Source organism: Podarcis melisellensis (assembly GCF_964234715.1).
Source record: "Podarcis melisellensis genome assembly, chromosome: 14".
NCBI classification, from domain to species: Eukaryota; Metazoa; Chordata; class Lepidosauria; order Squamata; family Lacertidae; genus Podarcis; species Podarcis melisellensis.
Genome location: NC_138546.1, coordinates 35,037,334 through 35,059,989, shown reverse-complemented (window position 1 = coordinate 35,059,989; position 22,656 = coordinate 35,037,334). Strand labels below are relative to the sequence as shown.

The following is a 22,656-nucleotide window of genomic DNA, read 5'->3' as shown; positions in this document are numbered from 1 at the left end:
TTAAGGGACTTTTTAATAAATCTCCCAGGGGTTGTTTTGGGTGCTTGTGGGCAAGATGTCGGTAGGCTTTTGTGGGGATGTGGAAGACACTGGATCAGTGCAATGACTCATTTCCGAAAGGAGCTTAGGGATATAGGAAGCTGCTTCCATAACCGGTCAGATCATTGCTCTGTCTAGCTCAGTTTTGTCAACACTGGCTGGCAATGGTTCTCTGGACTTTGAGGCAGAAGTCTCTCCTAGCCCTACCTCTGAGCAGTGGCCCCTCACAAGGGTTAATCTTACTTGGAAGCTGCTGTCTGGAAGTTTTACCTAGATGTGCACCTCCATACTGAGGCTCCTATAGCTTTAAAGGCACCATGGTTTGGCTTAATGTTGCATCCAGACCTTGGCCCCATGGTTTGTCTTGCTCCAGACAAACCATGCACTTTAACCAAGGTGTGTTCCTGGCTTACCGCTTTATCTAGGGTAGACAAACCGTAAGTCTGGGTTTTAATAATATGCCAAACCATGGCTTCGTCCCTTGTAGGGCAGCGGCATTGGGGAGGAGTATTGTCACAGTGACAATTTATTTATTTATTGGTTATTCATTAAATTTGTATACTGCACTATACCCACAGGTCTCAGGTTGCAACATAAAATCACAATATGAAAACACAAAATGCACAATAAAAACAAAAGTCCCTTCAGTCAGGCAACCTGCTTGCTTGCACTAAGCCTTGCTTTGGTTTAGCTTTATGTGAAAGTTTGGGCTAAAGTGATGGTCTGAAATTAAAAACTACTACTACTTGCAAAATAATTCAACTCCTTCTCAGTTGCCTTGAGTATGAAATGTCACCTCTTTCCAAAGTGTGCCCTGGATGACTTTAGGCCAGTCGCTTTCTCAGAGCCTAACCTACCTCGCAGGACTGTTGTGAAGATGCAGTGTATTGAACTCCCTGAAGAAACAGTGGAATATAAACAAATAAGTACACAGGGACCAAGGAAGCTGTCTCAGGTGGAGTCAGATCATTGGCCCATCTAGCTCAGTATTGTCTGCTCTGGCTGGCAGCTTCTTCAGGGTTTCAGCCATACATAGAGTTGCTGGGGATTGAACCAGCAACATTATGCTTGCAAAGCAGATGCACTACCACTGAACTGCGCCTCTTCCCTAGTAAGCTCATTGAAAAGGAATTCCAAACAATTGCTTTCAGGATTGGGATGTAAGCATCATATTTTTCTTACGCCCTATCCATGGTAAATATATGAACAGCCAATATAATATAGTACAGCGATGGGGCAAGGGGAGATCTGGGCCCCATCTGCACTATGCATTTTAAAGCATTAAACAGTTGTGATTTCCCCCAAAGAATCCTGGGAACTGTAGTTTGTTATTGTCATTCTCAGAGCTACAAGTCCCAGAGTTCCCTGAGAAGAGGGATTGGTTATTAAAGCACTCTGGAAATGGTAGTTCTGCTAACTGAATAGGAGATCTTCTAATGACTCAGCACCCTCAACAAACTACACTTCCCAGGGTTCTTTGGGGGAAGCTATGACCAATTAAAGTGGTATGATGCAGCTTAAATGTGTGGTGCAGACAAGGCTGTGGATATGATAGTGGCTGGAGATCACCTCCTCTACAAGGAGTCAGATTCCTAATTGCTTATAGTACTTGTAGCAACCAAATGACTCCCGATTAACACTACTGAAAGGAAACTTGGGATTTTTTGTTTGCAAGGACTGTGAGCTTCATTCAGTTTTAGTACTTGGAGCAAACACTTGGGCTCAGAATTATTTATTTTTATATGCATTTATTTTGCTCCAGTTTCCCATGGGTGGACCTTGGGTACATAGTAAAAACGACAACAACAATGCATATTCTCGAAGCCTGAGTTTTGCTCACTCCTTTTCTAGTGAATAGGCTGTTGGACTTGGGTCAGGGAGACTTGGGGTTGAATCCCACTTGGCCCTGAACCTCATTAACCGACTGCTGGCCAACAGCTCCCTCTTAGCCTAGCCTACTTAACAGGGTTGCTGTGAGGACAGAACGTGTGTGCATGGGAAGGAATCATGTACAGTATGCCGATCTTTAAAGGAGAGCAGGATAAAAAAACAAGTTAGCAATAGAATGAGGAAGTTGAGGGCATATGTTCCTTGTAACATCTCTTCCCACACTTGGCAATGCTCCTTTGTGTGGTCAGAATCGGGGATTTTTTCTTCTGACGGTTTTACCTGGTTCCTAAGGCAACTGCTGGAAGAGAGAGCACAGCATATTTATATTTCTGATTGATGATGACAGTGGGGAGGAGACTGTTTAAATGCTTACTGCAGGGCTGTGATGGGTACGGGCCTGAACCCAACAGTAAGCTAAGCATTATCTGCCTCCTCTCTTGTTAGCACTTTAGGGCAGAGTCAGCACTTCTAAGTCTTTGTTGGAGGAGGAAAAAAACAACAACCTGAAACTCAGGACGATGGAGGTGCAGAGCTGTATGTAGCTGAAAGGGATTAGAAAGGAATCTGCATGAAAAAATCCCAGTGGATTCTGCTTTTGGTGCAATCTGTCCTCTTGTTGTCCACTTTCCTTTTAAAAATTCTAACTTACGTTCCGCATCTGGCAACCTCTGGGCCATCCAGCCTGCTTCCTTGGTGATAAAGGTCCCCTACTCACTCGCCACACTTGCGAACCCCAAAATATAGGGGTGAATAGGGGAGCAGCCTCTGATATTTGGCAGATGGTATGCAGGTGGCGCTGTGGGTTAAACCAGTGTTTCCCAACCGGTGTTCCGCGGCACACTAGTGTGCCGCGAGACGTTGCCTGGTGTGCCGTGGGAGGGAGGCGGGCGAGTCGGGCGGCAAGAGGCCTTAGGCGCCCTGCAGAAAGGCGTCCTCTTTGTGGGTGGGTTCTCCCCCCTCCCTTAGCGCATCGTATTTAGTTGGGGATTCTGGAGAGGGGGGCGGGGGCGCGCTGGCCCCGAGCGGAACAGACGCGCCGTCGTCCCCACCTCCCTCTCCTCAGTAGCTCCGAGCCGACTGACTGAGGGTGGGACGCGGCCAGCGGCGTCCTCTCTCTCTCTCTCCGCCTCCCAGCACCGCTTTTCCCGAGGCGCGCGCGCGCCTAAGGCTGAATGGGAGCAGCCTGGAGGCTTGGCGGCCTCTCAGCGGCTCATGACGGGCGTCCCCGAGGCGGGAGGTGCTGAGCAGGGGCTCTGCGCGAGGGATGCGTGGTGGTGCCTGCGCGCGCGTGACTTAAGAGGGCGACCCGCTGCCTCTCCTCTCTCTCCCCTCCCTCCCCTCATGGGCACGGAGTCCCCGGCACAGCTTGGCGCTACTACAGCTACAGCTGCTGCTGCTCCTGCTTGGATGAAGGCGGCTGCTTCTTCCTAACGCCCAGCCTCTGAGGGACCGCAGTCTCCCGCCCTTTTTTTTTTTTTGGGCGGGATGCTGAGGTAAAGGATCCCCTCGCGCGCGGGCGGGCATCTCTTTGGGCAGGGCGCGTGTGGAGGCTTAAGGTGGGGAGTGTGGAGGGGTTGCCGCTTGCGAGGGGAGGGTTCATATTGTATTGGGCTGCGGTGTGGGTGACACGGCTCTCCAATGGCCAGCCCGCGGAGGAACATTGAGTTGGAGCATTTCGAGGAGAGGGACAAAAGGCGCACTGAATAAAGTATTTTATAATTTTTCATATTTCTGTTTACTTACTATTTCATAATAAAGTAATTATAAAATACTTTCTGAAAGAAACAACTATGTGAAAGAAGTGATGTAAAAATATCTATTTGATGTATTGTTATTCGTGTATATTTTTCTGTTCTCTTTTTCTGTTTTTTCTTTTTCTTTCTCTATTTTGAAACGCTTAATAAAAATTTACGTCGAAAAAAAAACAAAACAAAAAAATAAATAAAGAGAGTTACTTTATATATAGTCAATATAGGCACAGAGTTAATTTTTTAAACATTTTCTAATGGTGGTGTGCCTCGAGATTTTTTTCATGAAACAAGTGTGCCTTTGCCCAAAAAAGGTTGGGAAACACTGGGTTAAACCACAGAGCCTAGGCCTTACCGATCAGAAGGTCGGCAGTTCGAATTCCCGCGATGGGGTGAGCTCCCGTTGCTTGGTCCCTGCTCCTGCCAAACTAGCAGTTCAAAAGCACGTCAAAGTGCAAGTAGATAAATAGGTACCGCTCCAGTGGGAAGGTAAACAGCGTTTCCGTGCACTGCTCTGGTTTACCAGAAGCGGCTTAGTCCTGCTGGCCACATGACCCGGAAGCTGTACGCTGGCTCCCTCGGCCAATAAAGCGAGATGAGCGCCGCAACCCCAGAGTCGGTCAGGACTAGACCTAATGGTCAGGGGTCCCTTTACCCTTTACTTTACTATCAGGCGCATAGGGTATTTAAAGTATATTGCTTCCCCAAAAGAATCCTTGGAACTGTAGCCTGTGAAGGGTGTTGGGAATTGTAGTTATGCAAGAGATAAACTGCAATTCCCAGGGTTCTTTGAAGGAAGATGTGGGCATAAAATGTTCTTTAAATGTATGGTGTGAATGTGACCTAAGCCACCTTCAATCAGTGATGCTCCTGCGAAAATAATTCTCATTCCTTCTGCCCAGTGGTTTAGAGTCAAGAGTAGAGAAAATGCTACTCTTCCCAATGAATCAAAACTCTAGGAATGATTTGGGCTTTTGTTTGGGGGTCATGAAACATTAGGGAGAGGTGGGCGACAGGAATTGGGGCTACTCCAGTTCCAGGCAAGATACTACATTCAAATACTATGCTTTTTGAGCACATGGAATGAATTTTATGTGCATTCATGAGGACTAGCAGCTTGGTACACCCTCCTAAATGAATCCTGTTTTTTTCCAGGCACTTCTGACTCTGGGAAACAGACACATTGTTCTCTAGGTTGGGGGCATGATTGTGTTGCTCATCCGATTTTCTTGTCTCGTGACAGTGAGTGAAGTGATAATTGGGAATTGGTTCTGACCCAACAGTCCCGACGCAGACACATAGTATTCTTTTAATCATGAAGCAATCCTTCCCTCTGCAAGCAGACAATAGTTTCTTATCCCAGCCAGAAGATACGTTTCCCCCTTTCCATTGTTTGCTGGTTTGTTTATCAGGGCCAAATGGAATGAGCTGGTTCTTAAACAGTAGCTAATCAAAGGACACAAACATTCTTAGCCTGCAGTTAGAATGAGGGAAAGGAAAAGAATATAAAGGAGCACCAATGGGTGTGGGAGCAAACTTTTTATTCTGCAGGGACACCATAAAGAGGACCCTTGTTGTTGTTTAGTCCTTTAGTCGTGTCCGACTCTTCGTGACCCCATGGACCTGAGCATGCCAGGCACTTCTGTCTTCCACTGCCTCCCGCAGTTTGGTCAAACTCATGTTGGTAGCTTCGAGAACACTGTCCAACCATCTTGTCCTCTGTCGTCCCCTTCTCCTTGTGCCCTCCATCTTTCCCAACATCAGGGTCTTTTCCAGGGAGTCTTCTCTTCTCATGAGATGGCCAAAGTATTGGAGCCTCAGCTTCAGGATCTGTCCTTCCAGTGAGCATTCAGGGCTGATTTCCTTCAGAATGGATAGGTTTGATCTTCTTGCAGTCCTTGGGACTTTCAAGAGTCTCCTCCAGCATCATAATTCAAAAGGAACAGACGGCATGTAGGATATGACACTGCCTTGTACCATATCAGGCTTCTTGTTCATCTAGGTTAGTACAATCTACTCTGTTTTATATTATGATTGTTGCTATTTAAATTTACTAGTCCCTTTTTAAAGGGATTTAATTATTATTACAAAAAGCATAAAACAAAACAAAATTTAAATCAACTGTATTTTTAGAAGGCAGGATTAAAACATCCCACTCACCCAAGGCCTAGCAGAAAAGGCCTGGCACCTAAAATATGTAATGATGGCGCCAGGCGAGCATCCTTGGGGAGAGCATTCTATGAGTGAGGAACCACCACTAAAAAGGTCCTGTTTTTGTCCAGATCTCCCATTGAGGGGACACATGAGATTTTAAGCCATTTTTATCTACACCATTGCCCAGAGACTCTCCCATTGAGGGGACACATGAGATTTTAAGCCATTTTAATCTACACCACTGCCCAGAGACCTCTTGCTCTGGGGCTGCTTAGACATGCCAATAATAAATAAAAGAAATAACGCATAATCAGATTGGCAGCAGCTCTGAAGGATTTCTGGTGTGACTCTCTCTTATGACAATTGCCTGCTACCTGTCCTTTCTAATTGGAATTGTTTGGGATTGAACCTGAGACTTGTAGAGATATCAAAAGCCAGCTTACACCAAGTCAGGTCACTGGCCTGTCTAGCTTCAGATGTTAATGATTAAAAGGGTTTATATACCACTTTCATTTCCAGAAGAACTTCTTAGGCAGTCCACAAACAAATAAAGGCAGACATCAAAATTACAAGTATAAAAGCAGCTGTAAAAATACAGCTTCCTGGAATGAAGATGTTATTTTATTATTAGGGTATTTATATCCCACCTTTTGACTTGGAGTTCCATTGTCACAGAAATTGTAGCAGGAGTTCACAGACAGGAGAGTCGCCCTTTAAAACTCACTTTTTCCTTTGCACGCTGTCGACTTTCTCCTCTGCTCTAGCCTCTTCCTTGAAATAGTAAGCGGCTTGCAGAGCTGTGCAGAGACCTACTTAATGCCTGTCCTATTAGGAACATACCAGAGAAATTAATTAGTTTTGCTGTAAATTGAGGATGAATGCCGCACTGCCCCCCCAACCTGGAGAAGCTCAATTCATAACCTTTTCATCAGAGATAATGTTTTATGAATGGGAAATCATGCTTTGTGAATGAAGCTCATGTCAAAGTATACATTATTAAACCAAAAGGTGGACAGAACAGCAATGTTCAGACTGTATTTTACTCGAGCAGCCACCTCTGAAGATGTAGCTGGGAATCTCAGAAACCCCTCAATGGGCTGGGAATGTGTCAAGTGCTCTGTAACTGGGTTGGAGGAAGTTGCTCATTGGTAGAAGATGGGAACTGTCAAATGGGGGTCTTTTGCTTATCAGAGAATTTGGGCAAGAGCAAGAAGAACAGATCTGGGAGGGAGAAGGAGACGGGGTAGTTAAAGTGTCTGGACAGGGAAATTAAATGTGTCTGACTATGGATGGCGGTTCAAGACAGGCAATTCAGAAAGTACCATGATGGACAAGTTTGGAAACTGTGTAATCACACATGCTCCAATTTTGCTGAATATCTCATGGATAATCTTCCTGGCATTTTCTGAGGTTTTAAAAGTTGCTCCCCACGTTGTTTTCCTTGACGCTTGCATTTATTTTATTCTGGATTGCTTTATGTGATGTTTTAATGTGTTGTGAACTGCTTTGAGATTTTTTCCTTTAAAATATAAAGTGCTATAGAAATGAAATGAATAACAATGAAAAACTTAATCCCAGTGGAATGGTGCCTAGACATTCCATTGGGGTGAGCCAACAGTGATTGCCGGTAGCTTATATACCTATCTGGGTTTGTAACACTGGTCCTCCAGGTGTTTTGGATGAAAGCTCCCATCATCCCTGACCATGACAAGGCTGGCTAGGGCTGATGGGCACTGGAGTCCAAAGCAGATTGGGGAAGGCAGATCTGGTTGTTGTTAAACTCTAGCTCCCACCAATCCCAGATGCAGGATTGCTTGAAGCATTGGGGCATGAATTTACCCTCCCTTAAAGGCAGCCCCTGAGCAGGCATTAACAGCTCTCCTGCTGTGGCCCTGGCATCTGTCCCAGAATGCCAGGTTCTGAAACCACCTCTACTTGGCTTCTGAAATTTCTGGGACGTTGCCCACCCTTAATACAGCCAAATATTATTTTCCCAGCCTTTTAAGGGTTAGAAACTTGGTGGTGATGGTGGGTTGTTTTTAAATGAAAACTTGGGGTTGTATTCAATTAACTTTTTTAGACCAATTGAAATGAATGCCCATTAAGTATGATGAGTCAATTCCATGGGTAGACAAACTAAGGCCTGGGGGCCAGATCAGACCCAATCGCCTTCTAAATCCAGCCTGCAGACAGTCTGGGAATCAGCATGTTTTTACATGAGCAGAATGTGTGCTTTTGTTTAAAATGCATCTCTGGGTTATTTGTAGGGCATAGGAATTCATTCATCCCCCCCCCTCAAAATATAGTCCAGCCCACCACATGGTTTGAGTGATAGTGGACTGGCCCCCTGCTGAAAAAGTTTGCTGACCCCTCGACTCTGAGTAAAAGTTAATTCAGTACAACTCAGAGGTTCACTGAGCAGGAAAAAAGGGTTCTCTGGAACCTGGATTCTGATTTTTTTCTTCTTACCCTTTTGCAAAACTCTGGCATTCACACATCCCTGCTGATTGCTAATGCATTTCTGTTCAGCCACCTCCTTTCACTGAAGACGCTCAGTGTTGTTCTTGTTTTTGTACAGTGGTACCTTGGGTTACATACGCTTCAGGTTACAGACTCCGCTAACCCAGAAATAGTACCTCAGGTTAAGAACTTTGCTTCAGGATGAGAACAGAAATCGTGCTCCGGCGGCACGGCAGCAGCAGGAGGCCCCAGTAGCTAAAGTGGTGCTTCAGGTTAAGAACAGTTTCAGGTTAAGAACAGACCTCCGGAACGAATTAAGTATTTAACCTGAGGTGCCACTGTAGTAACTTGGCCACTCCACTCCACGGGAACCTGGCTCTCAGTTGCAAAAGGCAGGGCAGAGAGACACAGAGGGCAGCTAAGTACTCCTGTCTGTTTGGGAGCAAGTCAGATCGGAAGCGACATCTCAGATTCCTATGGCCATCCCTTCCTCCCTGGCTGTAGCTTGTGGCAGTGCATTGATGGAAGATGAGGTCATCTGGCACCAGCCAGGGCAACAGCCCAGGCAGTGCCTGAGCTCTGTTCCTTTTTTTATTTTCCCTTCCCAGGCTGGGCTGTGAGAGCTGCCCGTGAACCTCTGAACACAGTTTGGAGCCTGGTTTCTTCTGGGCCCGTTGGAGGAGCGGAGTGTTAGGAAGTGAGATTAACCCCAGGGACTTCTGCTATAAAAAGACTTACGAGCAATAATGCTGGGAGGAGTAGCTTAAGCTAATGAAATCTGTCTGCCATGGACGTTAAAGCCCTACCCCAGCAAACAAGGAGCCTGGAGGCTATTTTTGGAGGATCTGCCTTGGGTCCTCTACAGCGGGAGATTCAGAAGAGGCAAAACGAAAGGAATTCTTCAAAGAGAAAGTACTTCTTCTCTCCGTGCATAGTTAAACTGGGATTCACTTCTGCAAGATGATGTTGTAAACAAAAATTGCCCTTTTCCCTTATGGGGTATCCAAGAGCCCATGTAGAGTACTTACATAGGTTCCCTATTGGTAGGAGAGAATAGCAGAGGCCAGTCAGAGAAAGTTGAGAAGCAAAGCAGCTAGTAAGCTTGATCTTTATTGATCTGTTGCAACAGGGTGCTCCCCTCACCCGCAGGAGAGAGGAGGAACCCAGAAAAATGGCGCGCAAGGCCATATAAAGACTTTTGAAATTGCCACCCTGTAGATCAAGACCACCCCCAGAAACATCATACATACATCACAGAAGGGGTGTAACCTAAGACCACCCCTCAGATACATCACAGAAAAGGCGGTCTAAACAGAAATTTGAATGTTGTTTTTCTCCTGTCCTTGTTTATCTCCTGTCTGGCAGGTTACTTGATTGGATTGCCTGGGTAGCTTGGCCAGTCTTTCCTAATGAGAAATACTTAGTTCCTGGGCCATGTCACAGGCTCACACCCTATTCATATCTTAAATGTGCCCTTAAGACAGGATTTGTGAGGAAAGAGACCATGTTCCCACTTTGACCTTGCAGAGAAAACATTTGCTCAGTTTAGGAATCAAAATGGTTCCAGGTCAGTCTTCCTGTGCTGATCTATGTACATGCTTGGTTGGTACACTTATGAACATTACTATATATATAAGACCATAAAATTCCTGTCACAATGATGACTAGAGCTAGGCAATATATCAATGCATCGCCCCAAACCAGTTTGAAGTCCATATTGTGATACCGGTTTCATAATTTTTGACCTGGCAATATGTTGCGAATCATCATGTGCGTGTGTGTGCTGTGCAAAAATCACGATGCATGAAAAACTGTGAAGCCAGCCAGTGCTTCGACATAGCTTCCCTAGGCATCTGTTTGGCCTCTGTGAAAACAGAATGCTGGAATAGATGGACCTAATTCAGCAGGCTATTCTAATGTACTTAAGTATACACAAGTACTTCTCCACAGAGCGCATAGTTAACTATGGAATTTGCTGCTACACCAGGTGTGGGAAACATTTGACCTAGTTATTGTTATTGTTGCTGTTATTTTATTGAATTTATATACTACCCCATACCCGGAAGTCTCAGGGCGGTTCAGAGAAAAGATAAACATAAAAACCACAACTTACATAATCAGAATAAAAAGAACAACCCAATAACGCCCCCCCTCCCAAAGAGCCACATTTTAAAAGGGCATAGGATGTCGGAATCAGAGCAATCAAAGGCCCGGTTAAAAAGGAATATTTTTGCCTGGCGCCTAAAGGTGTATAATGAAGCTGCCAGGTGAACTTCCTTGGGGAGAGCATTCCACAAATGGGGAGCCACTGCAGAGAAGGCGCGTTTTCGTTTTGCCACCCTCTGAACCTCTCAAGGGGGGGTGTCACATGAAGGAGGACCTCAGGGACACCGGGTAGGGTCAAATGGGAAGAGGTGGTCCTTGAGGTATTGCGGTCCTGAGCCGTTTAAGGCTTTATAGGTCAAAACCAGCACTTTGAATTGAGCCCGGAAACTAATTGGTAGCCCGTGCAGTCGGACCAGGGTTCTACTTGTTGCTGAACTCCTATCAGCCCCAGCAAGCATTGCCAGTTGCCAAAGATGATGGGAGTCAGAGGCGCCATCTTATCAAGACGATTGAGGGGGCCCAACGTGATGTTGCAATGAGCCGAACTCCCTCTGAACATTGAGAGGGCCCACCCCCCTCAAAAAACATGGCCCCCACAGAACTGCTTCAACCCTTAGGTGTTGGCGTGCCTGATGGGAGTTGTAGTTCAGCTACATCTGGATGCCCAAAGGTTTCCGACGCCTGTGAGGATGCTCCCCCCCCTTAAATAATCCCTAGAAGAACAGGCAGGATAAAAATAGTTTCTGGGGATTGTTTTTGTTCTATTTCATAGCACATGCTGTACCACTGAGCTGTGGCCCCGCTCCAAATACAGTGGTACCTCGGGATAAGTACTTAATTCGTTCTGGAGGTCTGTTCTTAACCTGAAATTGTTCTTAACCTGAGGTACCACTTTAGCTAATGGAGCCTCCTGCTGCTGCTGCGCCGCCGGAGCACAATTTCTGTTCTCATCCTGAAGCAAAGTTCTTGACCTGAGGCACTATTTCTGGGTTAGCGGAGTCTGTAACCTCAAGCGTATGTAACTTGAGGTACCACTGTGTTTTCTGTGACCCCTCCCCCACTCCTGGACACAATTGGAAATGGGTACCTCAGACAAATCAGCATCCTGACCCCCGTTGGTATTTATGATTCAGAAGTGGTGGGGAAGAGAGACCTTCACTACAAAGCTGCTGCCTTCCACTGATTCACTCCCTTGGTTTTCCAGGTGACTTCTGTGAAGAGAACAAGTGTCAGAATGGAGGAACCTGCCTGACCGGCATCACCGAATCTCCTTTCTTCTGTATCTGTGCAGAAGGCTTTACTGGGATTGATTGCAATGAAACCGAGAAAGGTAAATGTGGTGTTCGGAGCACGGGGTTTATCGTTAGAACTTAAGTAAGCAGAGGATGGTTTATGATGATTATTAATACAAATTTATTGGCTACCATTAAGCTGTCAAAACGATGTGCATAATGAAAATGGAATACAACACAAGCTTTAAAAAGAGTAAAACCAACTTGGGATGAATGCTCAATAGTGAAGTCGTTTGGAGGAGCCCAGAGAGGAAAATGCAGGATAGGTAAAAAAGGTAAAAAGACCCCTGGACGGTGAAGTCCAGTCAAAGGTGACTATGGGGTTGTGGCGCTCATCTCACTTTCAGGCCGAGGGAGCTGGCATTTGTCCGCAGACAGCTTTCCGGGTCATGTGGCCAGCATGACTAAACCGCAGAATAGATAGGGCATTGGGTAAGGGGCTGATCTAACTCCTGACACAAGTTCTTCAGTGGTCTCAAAATCTCTCCACCTTGGGACCCCAAATGCTTACTGCAACAATGGTGGAGTTAAAATAAGTGCAAGCCCATCAGTCCTGCTAATTATGCCATTGTTATTCCATTGCACTTCAGAATATATTTTTGCAATGCTAATGACATGCACATCTCATTTGTTGGGAAAGGATATTCACATCCCGATTGCCATTTGCAAACCATCAGCTGCTCTGACATACATGATTTCTTTAGAACTTAAGGAGTGTCTTGCTGGATCAAGCTAGTGGCTCATCTAGTCCAGCACCCTGTTCTCACAGCGGACAACCAGATTTCTAACGAAATTGCATGTGTGTTGGGGGCGCTGATAACTCTGCAGGTGGTGGTTTGTCGACCTCCTCTTGCATAGTTAAATCTAGCAGGGCCTGTGAGATGTCCTTGTTTGCATCTGATTTCTCCTTCTACACCTCTTGTTTTCAGGTGCCTGCCACCCAAACCCCTGCCAGAATGGGGGCGAGTGCCAGGTGGTTCCCAACAGGGGCGACGTCTTCACCGAATACCTTTGCAAGTGCCCCTCGGGCTATGAAGGCAAACACTGCGAAAACAGTGAGTGTGAGATGTGTCTTTGGGAAAGTTGCAGCTGCAAACGGAAGAGCAGCTCGCGCTGGCTTGGAGCAAATGGCCCATCAGTCTGGTACCCTGTTTCCAGCAGTTGTAGCTATGTGCCTCTAGGAAAGCCCCCAAGCAGGGCAACAGCCACCTCTTGCAATTACATCCATGTTTATAGTAGGCAGGATTATACATTTATATCTCTCTTTCCCTCTAAGGAGCTCAAGGGCGGTGTGCATGGTTCCTGTTCTTTTCCCATTTTTTTTCATAATAAATTTTACTATTTTATTTTCAATTTCAATCCAATAATAGCCTCATTATAACAGTACCAAATTGTAATACAATTACTAATACCGATGGTTCAAATACCAAATTCTATAATTTAGGTGGCCTCCCGCATGCTGGATGGTTTGATGATTTTCTTTTATTTCTGCGTTCCAAAATCTTATTAATTTCAATTACATTCCGGTCAAAATAATAATCCCTTATACAACAGCTGCAGTATTAATAACTTCTATTTGTGTTGACCAATAAATGATTTATAGACGTACAAGTGAGGCACTCAAACTATATCCTTGTTCTTCCTGTGCATGGCAATTCTGTCCCTTCTCTTTTCCCATTTCACCCTCACAACAACCGTGTGAGGCAATGAAGGGTGAGATGTTGTGATTGTGGCTCAAGCTCACTCAGTTAGCTTCCTGGTAGAGTGGGGATTTGCACCCTGGTCCTGCAAATCCTAGCCTGACAATCTAACCAGTGCACCATACTGGCTGTTCATACTCCGTACTCTTCTCTGCGAGTCTGTTGTTGATGGCAGATTCAGTTTCAGCTGGTAATTGTTGCAGCTGTTCAGCAAAGAAAATTGCAATTTATCTGTCTTCTGGCAACTAAAAGTAGCATCGAAGATAGGAAAAGTACAGTGGTACCCTGCCTTATCTTCTGTTTGCCCACAAATGACCTTAAGAGATTTGCAGTCTTAAGACATGGTTGACAAATGCAACAAAGCTTTCTTTTATGGTTTTCTTTTCATTTATAAAGTTTATATCCTGCCCTTCCTCCCCAAGGAGGGCAGGGAGGCAAATAGATATACAAGAGAAAAACACATCAAGCCAATTCTAAAACAGACCAAAACATTCTAGCAGCAATTACAATTTGGAACATACTTCCATCCAGCAATCTTGAGGTTGCCAGGAACAATATTCTTCAGCCATCAAATGCCTGGGCATTTAGTCAAACGGGGGTCCTGATTTGGCTGCATTGGGGGCGAGCAACTCAATTCTTCTTTCCTTTTGGCTGTAGACATGAATGAATGCTCTTCGCAGCCCTGTAAGAATGGAGGAACCTGCTTGGATCTCAGTGGGGACTATGCCTGCAAGTGCATGCCGCCCTACCTGGGGAAATCCTGCCAACTCCGTAAGTTTCTGCTCCGTGACGGGTGTGGAGAGTGGTAGTGATGAAATGACCAAGATCCGTTTAGATCACAGCTGGTGAATCATTGGTCCTGTAAATGTTGTTGGGCTAGAACTTGCAACATCCATGACCATTGGCCTTGCTGGTTGGGCTGTTGAGAGTTGGGATCCATCAAGATCGGGGGTTGGGTGGGGTGGGGTGTCTCCCATTTGTGATCCAGCCCAATAGTCTGCTTCTGAAAACTAGCGGCTGGAAGACCCTGGGGAAGCTTGCAAACAGGTTGATGAACTGAAGTTTATTTGCTTACACTGATATCTGTTCAAAGATCTCAAGGCAACATGCACTGATTATCTTCCCACCCTCGAGTTTATTCTGTGAGGTAGGTTAGGCTGAGAAGACTCCCAAGTGGCTCAGAGAGCTTCATGGCTGGGATGGGATTTGAGCCTGCTCCTAGTCTGTTTTTTATTTATTTTTATTTAAAAAAAACCATTACGCCAGCATCTTGTATTCAGAAATATATAGAAGATTGTGTATACGCAAAATAAAATTCTGCCCATGGATAACCCAGTTTCTGCATTGAGTGTTACCACCTTTATACATGCAGAAATCTTGCAAAATTCTATAAGCCAATAGTGAGCTAAGGCGCCCTCTGCATTGTGAAGCAGTCATGGCTTGCAACTAATCTCTAATCTCTTGCAGTGCAAATATATATATATATATATATATATGCTTTCGTAGATTTTCACGGGTACAGGAATGCAGGTTTTGGTGTCCTCGGGTGTCTTCCCGTGTAAAAGTTGGGGTGTCTAGGCGACGTTTCGACGAGGTCTCACTCGTCATCTTCAGGCTGGTGCTTTCGGCTTCTTGTTACTGGAACAGAGCAGGATCTCAGTGTTTGAGTTCCTATAAATACTGTTGAGGGGGTGTGGTGTATAGCCTCCAATGTTCTGGGCAGAGAGGAAGTTCCCAGGCTAGTGTGCCTTTTCTTCTTTTGTTCCTTAATTACTTGAGGGATATCTTGAGTGATTTCTTGAGTGATATCCTGAGTACCACTTAGGTGGGTCATTAGGTGTGGATTAGTTGCTAAAGTCTTTGTGTCTTGACCTCTTGAACTTTGTGAAGAGTTTTTCTGAGAAGATGGCTGTACTGCACTTAGTTGTGCTCTGGCTTGGCTTCGTGTATAGGGGCGAGCTGTGGTTTTGTGGCCTGTGTCAGCCAGATCTGTGTAGGGATTGCAGGGGGGTGCAGCATCCGGAGGTGCCACCATGGTTTGGCTACTGGATGGTGTCTGTAATTTATCTGTGGAGAGGGTCTGGGTTTGGGTCTGGTGTGGTTGATTGGTGATAGCGTTCTGTGTGCCTCTGGATCTGGTGTCAGTTTTTGTGGGGAGGGCTAATTTCCAGATGTCTGGCAAGCGGGATGTGTCGTCACGCTTGTTCATGTTGTGAGGGTGTTTCTCTATCTCGATGGCTTCCATGATTATTCTCTTGTGGTGATGTTCCATGTTAAAGAGCAATTTGGAATCTGCAAAATTAATTTCGTGTCCTGTTTCTTTCATGTGTTGGAAAAGAGAGGAAGTTTTTTCTTCTTTTTTGACGGCATTCTTGTGTTCTGCGATACGTGCATTTATTCGTCTGTTTGTTTGTCCAATGTACGTGGCTGGGCAGACTTTGCAGGGTATTTCATAGACCCCTTGGTTTTCCAACTGGATTTTATCCTTGGGGTTTCTGAGGATATTGGCTATTTTTTGGTTGGTGCAAAAGGCTGTTTTGATATTGTGTTTATGGAGGATTTTGCTAATTTTATCTGTAGTGCCCTTGATATAAGGAAGGAGGGCCATGCCATTGTTTTCTTCTGTGTCTTGGTTTTTGGGGGGTGTTTCTTTTTGGATTAGCTTCGTAACCCTGTTTTGCTGGTATCCATTGGCAATTAACACATTTGAGAGATTCTGTAACTCAGTTGTCAAGTGGTCTTTGTCAGCCAGGCGTTTGGTTCTGGAGATGAGAGTCTTGGCTACGGAGTTTATTTGTGCAGGGTGGTGGTGTGATTGTGCATGTAAGTAGCGGTTGGTGTGTGTTTTTTTCCGGTAGATAGTGTGTCCTAGGGAGCCATCAGGTTTTTTGTAGATTAGGACGTCAAGGAAGGGAAGTTGGTTGTTGGCTTCTATTTCCATAGTGAATTGTATTTTGGGGTGTAGGCTGTTGAGATGTGTGAGGAAGCTATCCAGTTTTTCCTTCCCGTGTGGCCAAATTACAAAGGTGTCGTCAACATATCTGAGCCAAAGTTTGGGTTTGTGTTCTGACTTGTCTAAAGCATTGGTTTCAAAGTGTTCCATGTACAGGTTTGCGATGACCGGTGAGAGGGGTGATCCCATAGGTGCTCCTTCTATATATATATATATATATATATATATATATATATATATATATAGTGTGTTTGTGTGTGTAGACACACACACACACACACACACACACAAACAAACAAACAAACAAATGACCTACCTATGCAATGCCCTACACTAGCACTATGCAGTAGAATGAAAGACGAATTCTTCTGACTGATTTGCCCTTTCCAGATCAGTGCAGGAACCAAAATGCAGCTATCCTTCGCAATGTTCACTTCTTCACTTTTCCAACCAAAGCGTATGCACAAGAATGTGTATCTTGGGGGGAAATGTGTACACAAAAATGTGTCTGTATTAGAGAAAATAATGCATGCAAATTCTACATGTAGGGGGAAACGGCTTGCAAAATGCATACAAAGCCAAAGTGCTTTCAGAAATCTATGTTGGGAGAAATGCATTTTTTTGGGGAGAGGGGAAGATTGCAAGACTGGGAAAAAAGACAAAATGACATTTACAGATTCAACCATCCTTACAAGAAAGCCACCGTTCCTTACTCTCTTTTAAACTTGGGTTCCCGCTCAAGCAATGCCTGCCCAGTTCTCGTGAACTTCCCTCACATTTACACATCGGAGATAATTAACACGTAATTGTCTTCTCTGCTTAACTTAATTTAAGCATGAAGTGATTGAGAGTCTCAGTCCCCCAAAAGCTCCTCTAGGACTTATTTTCATGATGTTCTGCTTCTTGGTGACACTTTTATTGCATAAACAAATTAGACACTTGAAGGGAGATAAGAACTAGAAAAACACATTATTCTGAATAACCCCACAAAGATATTTCCCCTCCCATCTCCTTGAGGGAGCAGGAGCCATTGGCTTGAGAACAGCATTCCTTGGAGGTTGAACCAGAGCTTGCACCCACCTCCGGTCAGAGATCAGGGATCTTGCAGGCCCCCTGGTAGGTTCTCCAGCAGCTGAAGATGGCATGTGTATGTGTGCGAGATTAAATTATATACAATTATTTGTATATAGCTATCCAGCCATCCCAAGGACCAAAGTTTGAACCATATGAAAAGTAACACAAGGCAACATCATAAACAAACTTATAATGCCATGTTTCCCTGGCAGGTTGCAACATGCTTCTTAAAAAGGGAGGGGATATTCTTTTTGTTTAACAAATGTTAAAATAAAATAACACAGTATGGAATGAATTGAGCGTGTGCAGGTCTGAATAAAATTCTATAAAAGCACAGAACAGTCTCTGCTTGAGACTTTGAAGTACCACTTTGCTTCATATAGACTGATAAATACTTCACAGCCAATTCTCTCTGTGTTGTTGTTTGCAGGGTGCCAACTCTCTCTCGCTCTGTGTGTGTGTTGTTTTGCAGAGTGCAAGAGGCAGGTCCCTGCCCCAAGGAGTTTACAGTCGAAAAGCTGACACAGGGGAAGAAACTGGGGAGGGAAATGGAGGCAGGTATTAACAGGGAAGCAATATGTGATGGTTTCAGTGTCTTCTCTCGCTCTTTCCCTGCCCTCCTCCCTATGGTCTTGTTGCCCCCCTCCAGGATGTTCAAATGTGCTCGGCATGGAATCAGGAGCCATTTCGAACACACAGCTCGCCGCCTCTTCAGTGCACTACGGGTTCCTTGGCCTGCAGCGCTGGGGTCCAGAGCTCGCCCGCCTCAACAACAAGGGGATTGTGAATGCCTGGACCTCCAGCAACTATGACAGGAGCCCTTGGATTCAGGTAATGGTGCGCTTGGAAGCAGCGAGTCCAATGTGGGCTTTGAAATGTGGGATGCCAAAAACTAATCAAGGAGCATTCGTCCATACTGGGAGGGCCAGGTGGAAACAGGCCTTTGATAGACTGAGTCGATTATGTAACAATGGTGAATGTGCTGTTACTGTTGTGGCAGCTTGTTTGAATTATAGAAACATTAATGCGACTTCCTTTTTATGGTGTAATGTATTTTAATGCAAGTTGCTTTGATACCTTCTTGGGTTACAAGTGACCAATAAGTCTAATAAGCATAGCTTGGATTGTGTTGCTTTCATTGTTTTTAAGGCTGATGTTTTAAGGCTCCTTTGGGAGGGAGGGATATAAATGGGAATTAAATAAATAGAGATGGGGGGGTGTGTGGAAAGAGAAATGGGTGCTTCAATGTGCTGTGCTTGTTTCTGTGACTCCCAGCATGCCATTGGGCATATAAGCCACACACAAAACATCTGATTAGTGTTGAGTCACACAAACACACACACATACAGAGATGTTTATCCAGTTTCTGCCTGCTTTTCCTCACCCCAGGTCAACCTGATGAGGAAGATGAGGATCTCCGGCCTTGCCACACAAGGGGCACGCCGCGTAGGCCGCCTGGAATATGTTCGGGCCTACAAAGTAGCCTACAGCCTCGACGGGCGCGAGTTCGTGTACATTAAGGATGAGGAGCAAGATCATGACAAGGTGAGCAAAGGGGGCAGGTGCTGCAGCTGTGCCTGAGGGGTGGAGAAACAAAAAAAAAAAAAAGTGGATGGTAAGATGGTAATGGTAAAGGACCCCTGGATGGTTAAGTCCAGTCAAAGGTGACTATGGGGTTGCGGCACTCATCTCGCTTTCAGGCCGAGGGAGCCAGATTTCCGAGTCTTGTGGCCAGCTTGACTAAACCACTTCTGGCACAACACCGTGATGGAAGCCAGAGCGCACGAAAAATGCCGTTTATCCTCCTGCTGCAGCGGTACCTATTTATCTACTTGCACTGGTGTGCTTTCGAACTGCTAGGTTGGCAGAAGCTGGGACAGAGCAATGGGAGCTCACTCTGTTGCAGGGATTCAAACCGCTGACTTTCCAGTCCGCAAGCCCAAGAGGCTCAGTGGTTTAGACCACAGCGCCACCTGTACCCCTGAATGATGCTGAAGTGCTTTAAAATACATTACTTTGTTTTTCTTAACAGCAGCCTCCCAAGGGTGGCCACTAAAACAGTGCCTTTGTTGTTGGGCTTGGCAGCATCCCACAGCCGCTTTTTGTAGTTGCTTCGGATGCTGATGTCTGCCCCACGACCCATAAAACTGGAATTTTGATTGGCACAGAGTGGCAATTGCTTGAATTTTCCACAGAGCTCCTGCTGTACAAAGGACACATCAGTTTTCTTGCCCATTTCCCCCCCCTCCGGCCCTTCTCCCTTTGCCCCCCTGTATGTGGCCTCCAGAAGGTTGTCCATGAGGAGAACTGGCCCTCAGTCTAACCCCCCTCCAAACTCTTGCCCTAGAGAATGATTAAATTTAGCATGTGTATTTTACTTACTTTTAGTAAACTAAAAACAGTGGGGTGACTCCCATGCTAGCCGTACTCCAAGTAGACCCATTGAAATGAATGGACCTAGGTTAGTAATGCCCTTTTAGTATCTATGTTAGGCAAAATTGCACACAAAAAATTGCCTGGGTTCATAAGCTGGACTGTAGGAGGGCCTCCCGAGATGGGCAGTGCATTGGACAAATGCCTTGCTTAGAAAAAAATGGGCTTCCTCTCTCACCGGCCCTCTTTTCCATTGAAGCGCATCACCTTTTGCTACAAAAAAGGAACAGTTTTGAGCACAGCATACATTTTTAGTTGCAATCGTAGAAGAATCCGCTGTGATTGAAACCTATCTGAGCTTGTCAAATGGGGTTGCAAGGAATCTTATGAGCGGCAGGAGATTTTCCACGAGGACTTAAAAATTGCCTTTTGCAAACTAAGGTGGAGAACTGAATTTAAGATTTGAGAAAAACAAAACAAAAACTGAGACAAACTGAAATTGGCAGGTGTGCCTTGAGGGCTCTTCTGCCCTGCCCTCCCCGTTTCCTTTAGATTGCTGCAATACCAGCCTCTCCCAACCGTGCAAGAAGAAAGTTTTTAGCTCTTCTCAGAGAATACTAATGATGCTTAATTCACTGTGCTGAGCCTGGTGGCTCCTTACTTGTCCCCATGCAGGTGTTGAGGAGACTATGCTGAATATTTGGAAGTCCAGAAGTTCTTTGAGTTTTTCTGCAAGCACCGACAAAGCCCCCCTAAGCGCAGTAATCAGAAGCACATTGCATAGTAGCCATTCCTCAGACCCACCCTTCCCCACCCCACCTTAAAAGTTTTCTCTTGTCCCAGTGGAAGCCTGATAAAGGCACATAAGAGTTGAGTTAACTTCTGCATGAAAGGAGGGGGGGAGTAGTTGTGTGTGGGGTCCCAGCACACGAACAGCCCCCGCCTCACCCCAATTAAATAGCTGGTTTAAGCTGTTCTGATTATACTTACAGCAAGTTCATTTCGTGAGCCAGCAGAACTAATTGAATTGGTATCGCACGAGACAACAGAGGTTTAGGACCAGAGTTTTCCTTCTCCTATATATTGGCTCCCTCTGTTATTCCTGCAAGCTCTAAACTCCTCAATAGTAGAAGTAGAAAGAACATAGGGAGCTGCTTTAAACTGAATCAGACCATTGACACATCTAAAGGTAAAGGTAAAGGACTCCTGGACGGTTAAGTCCAGTCAAAGGCGACTATGGGGTTGCAGCGCTCATCTTGCTTTCAGGCCAAGGGAGTTGGCATTTGTCCACAGACAGCTTTCCGGGGCATGTGGCCAGCATGACTAAACTGCTTCCAGTGTAATGGAACACCATGATGGAAACCAGAATGCATGGAAATACCGTTTAACTTCCCGTCGCAGTGGTACCTATTTATCTACTTGCGCTGGCATGCTTTCGAACTGCTAGGTTGGCAGGAGCTGACACAGAGCAACGGGAGCTCATCATGTTGTGGGGATTTGAACTGCTGACCTTATGATCGGCAAGCCCAAGAGGCTCAGTGGTTTAGACCACAGTGTCACCCGCATCCCTTGATACATCTAGCTCTGTATTGTCTGCACTGACTGGCAACACCATCTGCATGTAAGGCCAATGCCACTGAGCTACAGATTTTCTGTTGTTATTTCAACTTTCCTCCATTGAGTTCAGGATAGTTTGCATAGATCACCACACGTAAAACTTGCTAGAAGTGAGAGCTGGATTTGAGCTCACGATCTCTGTCAACAAGTGCCAGCATTCTAACCATTCTGCCATGCTGCCTTTTCGAAATAGCTGCCTAAGATGATGTCCCCTTTAGAGAGCAGATGTAACTCTAGACCAGGAGTTATCATCCTGGTCCCTACCATCCACTAGTGGGCGTTTCAGGATTCTAGGTGGGCGGTAGGGGGTTCTATGGTACAAGCTGAATCCTCCTTCCATCGAGCACTGGTGGGTGGTAAGGAAATTTTACCATCAAGAAAGATGGTGGGCGGTAGCTATAAAAAGGTTGACTATCCCTGCTCTAAACCATCAACTCTGTTCCTAAGGTCTCATCCTTTCACCGTTGCCCTCTCTCCTCTGGCAGGTGTACACCGGCAACTCAGACTATGAAGACACGGTGACCAACCTCTTCAATCCTCCGGTTACGGCCCAGTACCTCCGCATCTACCCTATGATCTGCCGTAGAGCCTGCACTCTGCGCTTCGAGCTGGTTGGCTGCGAAATGAATGGTAAATGCTTCCCATTGGTCTAAGGCCACTGGCACCGTACGTTTAAAGCACTGTGATGGCTTCCCCCAAAGGATTCTGGGAACCAGGAGTGGTTTAACAGCCAGTCCCTCTTCCCAGGGAATTATGGGAATCGTTTCTCTGTGAGGGGAATAGGGGTCTCCAAATAAATCAGCACCCACAACAAACCACAGCTCCCAAAATTCTTTGAGGGAAGCTGTGACTGTTTTGAGTAGTCACATAGTACTTTAAGCGCATGGTGCAAATGTGGCCTAAATGTCTTTGGTGGTGGTGGACTTTCTTGCATGGATAATCAGAGGGCAGCAGCACCCTGGAGAATTTGACTTCACCATCCTTGCCTGCATGTTGGAATTCTTTTTTCCTTAATCTGGTTTGGGTAGGCCAAAATGTCGATGTAGGTCTAGGGATGGGGGTATAGGTCAATGTTGGTTTCTCTCAGTTTCTCATTTTTCCAGTTCTAAGTTCAGTTCTCCACGTTTGCACATCACTTTGTGAACTTTGTTTTTTTGAAAATAAAAGGTCCTCATGGAAATTCATTGGCTTTTCATTGTGAATTTCCCCCAATATGTACATTTTTGCAAAGCCATCTCTTCTAGTACAAT

At 45.5% G+C, this 22,656-nt stretch overlaps 1 protein-coding gene across 2 annotated transcripts in view; it reads left to right on the top strand.

Annotated features, from left to right (window-relative positions):
• The window catches only part of MFGE8 (milk fat globule EGF and factor V/VIII domain containing), a 31,569-nt gene that overhangs the window by 1,136 nt on the left and 7,777 nt on the right, over positions 1-22,656 (top strand). For both annotated transcript variants that reach the window (XM_081888646.1, XM_081888647.1), the window contains exons 2-7: positions 11,602-11,727; positions 12,619-12,744; positions 14,047-14,160; positions 18,066-18,247; positions 18,806-18,961; positions 21,892-22,036. In XM_081888646.1, the coding sequence (XP_081744772.1) occupies positions 11,602-11,727; positions 12,619-12,744; positions 14,047-14,160; positions 18,066-18,247; positions 18,806-18,961; positions 21,892-22,036 (849 nt within the window). The remainder of the gene's footprint in view (positions 1-11,601; positions 11,728-12,618; positions 12,745-14,046; positions 14,161-18,065; positions 18,248-18,805; positions 18,962-21,891; positions 22,037-22,656) is intronic.